This window comes from Girardinichthys multiradiatus, chromosome 14, assembly GCF_021462225.1.
Source record: "Girardinichthys multiradiatus isolate DD_20200921_A chromosome 14, DD_fGirMul_XY1, whole genome shotgun sequence".
Taxonomy (NCBI): Eukaryota; Metazoa; Chordata; class Actinopteri; order Cyprinodontiformes; family Goodeidae; genus Girardinichthys; species Girardinichthys multiradiatus.
Genome location: NC_061807.1, coordinates 43445183 through 43451269, shown reverse-complemented (window position 1 = coordinate 43451269; position 6087 = coordinate 43445183). Strand labels below are relative to the sequence as shown.

General features: G+C 39.6%; 1 protein-coding gene across 1 annotated transcript; it reads left to right on the top strand.

The window, feature by feature from the left end:
• Positions 1-3182: 3182 nt before the first annotated feature.
• LOC124880811 (histone H2A.Z) lies at positions 3183-4578 on the top strand. Its single transcript, XM_047386167.1, has 5 exons — positions 3183-3338; positions 3622-3699; positions 3841-3954; positions 4031-4160; positions 4242-4578. The coding sequence occupies exons 1-5, from the start codon at positions 3336-3338 to the stop codon at positions 4301-4303; spliced, it is 387 nt and encodes a 128-aa protein (XP_047242123.1). The 5' UTR covers positions 3183-3335; the 3' UTR covers positions 4304-4578.
• The last annotated feature ends 1509 nt before the right edge of the window (positions 4579-6087 follow it).

Here is a 6087-nt window from a genome sequence, read left to right as displayed (position 1 = left end):
AAGGAGACAGAGGTGAGGTCAGACAGATTTATCTGATACTGTGCAAAAAATGATGCAATTTCTTGCAATTTTTTACTGGTCTTTAAGATTATGACAGGATAGATTAAGAATAGGATGTCATTAAAAGTTCATGTACATGTAAAAGTAGTCAAACAAATGCTCTTGGCAATATAATATACGTTTAACCTGTTGAGTACGGTGGCCCCTTTCCTAACTAAAACCTTGTGTTCTGACCTTGGTGTGTAAAAAAGCAACAAAAAAAATTTGAATCTGGATACTATCTGGGTTGTGCATTTGAGTCCAGTCTGCCTACTTATGGGTTCTTAAACATGTTCCAAGTTCCCTTTCAAAACACCAGAGTCTCTGCTGTTTTTGCAACAGCTGAAGCTTATTGGCTTCCTGATGCTCTCTTATCTGTGCTCTAAGTTAACTTTCCAACCTACCCGCACAGTTCTTGCAAAAACACTGTGTTGTATCAGTTCTGACAGCACCACAGCAGAAAGGGAAGCTACAAGTGGTGTCACGGATGGAGGAGAAATAAGCTTGTAACATTTCTGCAATCAACCATTTAAAGCAGACAGAGTGTGGAGACAAACAATGACTCCAATCCTGAAAGGAGGAAGAGGAGAGTGAGCATAGCCAGCAGAGGTCAGAGGAGAGAGTGAATAACTGACTGCTGAAAGGAGAGTGAGCCTGGGAATGAATGGTATTTGACTGAGGGTAGACAAGCCCCTCACCAGCTGTGTGTGTTGTCTCAGGCACACATGTACACACATACAGCCTTATCATGTTCACGCACACACACACACACACACACACACACACACACGCACACAGCCTGACTCTGGCCTGTTACACATTAACACAACAAGAGTAAATATTCTGAAACCTCTAACTTTAACAGTAACTGTTCCACGTTCCACTGCTGGTTCTGTCGTCTCCTCGCTCAGAGTCGCTCTCAACAGAGAATTGAATCACTCTTAAGCTGAGACTCCTTGGCAGGAATTTTTAGGAGCTCACTGAGAGACTGAGAATCTTTGTGAATATGGGCCCAGGTCTTCTCTGCATCCCAAGAACCAGTACCTAAAATGGAGAAGAATGTGGACTAAATGTATTTGACTTGATATCCGTCTGTTTTGATTCTATTGAATTGATTTTGTAAAGTGCTTTCAGACTACATGTTGTGATTTGGGTCTATACAAATAAAATGAACTGACTTTCAAAGGTGCTGAAACTCTGAGTTATTTTAATCAAGGTTAAAACCCTGTTTGTTTAAAGTTTCCTTTGACTGTTTGTAGTTTTTATATTTTCTTCGTCAGTGAAATTAGTCATACAAAAACACGTGCCTTGAGAGATCCAGAGAAAGACAGAGAAAGTAAAGAAAGAGAAGAGATCAGTTAAAGTATAGTTTAAGTAAGATTCTGTCCTCTCCTCGCTCAGAGTTGCTTTCAGCAGAGAACTGAATCACTCTTAAACTATGAGTCCTTGGCAGGAATTTTTTGGCTAAGATAGAAGCTCTCTGAGAGGAGAATCTTTTCAAATACGGTCCCTGGGCAGAAAGTCTGCAGCACACATCAAAAAGTGCTACACAAGTCAAATTCATTAAAAGGACAATCAATGAAACAATTTTAACAATCATAGATATGTAGAAACTAAACGAAAAATAGCAATTTAAGAACACTGGCACTCATTAATAGTTTAACGTTGCTTATTACTAATAATTCAAAATAATTTTAAATGCAAATTAAGGAAATTTAGTTTGAGATAAAAATGTATTTCATACAGCCCTCACACTATGACATGTCCTACTGAGCTTCATTAAATGAGGTATACCTATTGAAGGAATCCATCCATCCATCTATTGTCTTTCGCATTTGTAAGATGGTGTCACATGGGCAACAGGTCCAAGAAACAAACCAAGACATCCCCAGCAACTCTTTACAGCTCATTCCGAGGGATCCCCTGGTCTCCCCAGGCCAGAAGTGATAAACAGTTCTCCCATTGTAATCGTTGTCTGACCCATGGACTCCACCTTGTGATTCATGTCCAGAAAATCCCCACACAGATCATTTGACAAACAGAATATATTAACTGATTTTTACCTCAGTCTTATGTCATCTTTTTTCATCTTCTTCCATCTTTTTCCTTTCATGAAAATACTGGACACTTTGACATTTTACTGCTTTATACTCTTCAAATTATGATCAAGACAAACAGATGAAATAGGACAGAACATTTCAATATTTTATTGTGCGAGTGCACACAATGTTGCATGTTTTGAATCACTTATTGTACACAGAGAACACATCAGGATAATTATTAAATTCTTTTTACAGTGCATAATAAGTAGTAAAAATAGTCATCAAATACATTAAGAACTACACATATTACCACTGTACAGTGTTAAATAACAATACAACAGTACAAAACAAGAATACAACCATGGAATAAAAGCACTGACTGAGCAAACGAAACGGTTACCTTTGTGTGCAATTAAATAAATGATTAATATTAAAGTAGGAGGGATGTTCAGCCGTGCAGTTCGGATGCACAAGTTAACTTTTGTTATTTTTTACCGGTGGCCATAGACCACCGGATTATTTAAAATAAAGTAAAAACTCGTAATGCTCATGTAGTAGACTGTGTAAAAGGTTTAGGGTTCATCTTGATTTTAATCAACACAATACTGACCTCATGCGGTCATAAGTACGAAGTCAGAAAAGCTGACAGATTGGATATTAGTCAGATCTCCAAAGATGGAAAACGTTGTAAATTAAAAACATTTTTTAAATTTAACATGATAAAAAAACAAAACCCTTTCTCTATGATGCGATATCACGCCAAATGCATCAGTTATTGTTAAATATTTATAAATTATTCAGTTATGTATGGTAAAAACATTTCATCAAAAGCTTACAAACGGCGACAAACTGATTCAACATTGACACGGACATGGTAAAAACTTAACAATTGCTCAACTGGAGAAGAAAAAGAACAACTTTTTGAACTTCTTTTGTAAAACATATGTTGTATGTGTGTTTTGAGGTAAGTTCTCCGATGTTTTATGATGAAAACTGGAAAAGACCGTCATTCCAACATATGTACTACATTACCCATAGGCAACATGCACGGAAATTTACTACGAACTTATTGTTGATTGGCTGAATACCAGATGATATCTGATTGGCTAGTGGAAGATCCCCGGATAAAGTGAGTCCATATATTAGAGAACGGTTGGTGAGCGGGTCGAGTGGTTTCGGCAGCGGCTAAAGGCGATAGCAAGGAAACCAGTGTTTTGTACTGCGGTGTAAGGTGTTATTTGTGGAAAATATAAAATGGTAAGTATCGGGAATTGTATCTGGTAGAATTTCAGCAGCATTATAATATGTGTTTGGTTAAAAACAATCTAACGTTATTTTCTTTCCCCATTTTTTTTGTCGTTAGCTTTTGGCCGTTAGCTTATAGCAGTTAGCTGATGTTAGCTTAGCATGCTAGTTGATAGCTTTGAAAAAACGGTGGGTTAGCTAAAAGTGGCGGTTACCTCGCCTTTCTATAAATTGTGCTTTACGGTGATGTTTCGCTGGGCTGCTGCTAACTGTGCCCGTTCACTGTGTTTTCCAGGCTGGCGGTAAGGCTGGGAAGGACTCCGGAAAGACCAAGACAAAGGCTATTTCGCGCTCACAGAGAGCAGGGCTGCAGGTCTGAACACATTCATTCATTCCCACAGCGTTTCTTCCGTTCACATTTCAGAGGTTGCTCCACTGGCGGCTGTCCCATCGACTGACCAGTATACTGTTGTGTTCAGATTTTAACGGCCTGTTTCCTTCGATCTCCACGCAGTTCCCAGTGGGTCGTATCCACAGACACCTGAAGTCCAGAACCACCAGCCACGGCAGAGTAGGAGCCACAGCAGCTGTGTATAGCGCTGCTATTCTTGAATACCTCACAGCCGAGGTATTGTTAAACTATTTTCAGTTCGCAGTGTGAGAACCCATCGTGTGTCCATTTCAGCATCCCGACTTTCTTCCAGGTTCTGGAGTTGGCAGGAAATGCATCAAAAGACCTCAAAGTGAAGCGAATCACCCCACGCCACTTGCAGCTTGCCATCAGAGGAGATGAAGAGCTGGATTCTCTTATCAAGGCCACAATTGCTGGTGGAGGTAAAGATTCTTTTCAACACCTTGGTATCACGGTGCCTTTGAACAGTTTTGTTCATGCCTAATGCTGTCTTTATTTCCCAGGTGTGATCCCGCATATCCACAAGTCTCTAATCGGGAAGAAGGGCCAGCAGAAGACTGTATAACCAGAGGTGCTCTGGATGGTATGCCATCTCAGGATTGAAGTCTGCATCTGAAGTGGTTAACTGTCTTGGATCCAAACATGTTTAGAAATTTTTATGGTTAAGCTTGCATTTATTCACCTGGGTTTTTTATTATTTTTTTGTCTCAAGTGGCTTCAAAGAAGCTTTCTTTTCCCCTTTGTTTTCCTGGTGCTGCAGTTTGTTATCCATGCTGTGTGGCATTCCCATGTTTAAAGTGGTGTTTTAATAAAGCCCTTGTTGGGCATATGTTCAGTTTTCCTATTGTTGTCTTTGACTTTTTTTCCTCACGGTATTTGTTAGTTTCTTTGCAACAAGAATGCCTCCTTTAGCCAGAATTCTAACTGGGAGTCTGAACTTTTGTAACCCAGAGTTTTCGTCCAATATGGCAGCTGCATGTACAACGTAATGAAGGATCCTGATGATCATTAAGACCTCTGGTATGTAGCTCTTTAAAACAGCTGCATGCAGTGCAATAAAATATGCTGCATGTTTGGTTTGAACCATAAATTGGAAAGAAACGATTAGCCTTTGGTGGTATTACCACCACCACAACTGGTGTTTGAGTGTTTTCTGACTGTAAATGTGAATGGTATAAATATGGTGACATTCTGTTCAGAGGCAACTCAAACAGCACCTCTTTAGGATGTGAGTGGAGTCTAGAACCACAGCTCCGTATCAATGTGGTTTGGTGTTATTTTTCTTTTCAGTTTCTTTAAATGGCGCCAGTTCACTGTAATAGCAGTTTGTTGGTCCAATCTGTATCTCAGAGAACAGTTCAGTGAAATCCAGTGCTATGCCTTTAGGCCAATCTAAAGTTTGCAGTAATGTTTTGCACAGAGAATAGAGCTAAATGTGGTTGGATGTTCTCCAGTTTATGCCATGGACTCCAAATTCTAGTCTTCAAAGGGCTTGTGTTGTGCAATTTTTCGATGCACCAATCAGTCCAACTTAACTCGGTATGTAGTCAAGATCTTCAGAGTCCTGATCTTGACTTGATTTTGGTGCATTAAAGCAGAACTTTAAAAGTTGCTGGACACCAGCCCTGGACTGTGGGAAAAAGGAGGTTCAGGGGATACGCCTACACTGATGCCTAGTGACTCCACCAACCAAAAGAAAAATTGTCAAATATGAGAAGTCCATATCCTGGAAAGCATCAAGTCACCCTTCTATTCATAGATCAAAATTCTACAGTAGAGTGTACAATTTCAATTGTCATTTATGAAGCCCAAGTCGGTCACATCTGAATCAAATCAGGTTATAAAACAATATTCCAAATTTTTAACTCCATCTGGAAAATTGAAAGAGTATGGCACCACCTCAAACCTACCAAGACATGTCCAGCAGCCTAAACTGACAGCTTGTTCAAGGAGAGTGATAATCAGAGGCCGATGGCAATTCTGGAGGAGCTACTGAGATCCAGAGCCCAGGTGTGAGAAACTCAACAAAACTATTAGTCACACGCACACACTACAAATCTGTCCTCCATGGAATAGTGTTAACATTATTGAAAGAGAAAAGAATATTCCCTCTGAAACTCACCACAAGTCCGGCTAGACATAAACATGTGGATGCTCAGGTCAAATGAGACTAAAATGGAACGTTTTAGTCCATACACAAAAGGCAATTTGTGGAAAAATTTCACAATGTAATAAACTGGTAGCATTATGTTGTGGCGATGCTTTTCATTTAGCAGATGAAAGTAAAAATCGTAGAGGATGGAAAAGACTCGTCACTTGTAAAAGGGCCCGGTTAAAGTCCACACTTAA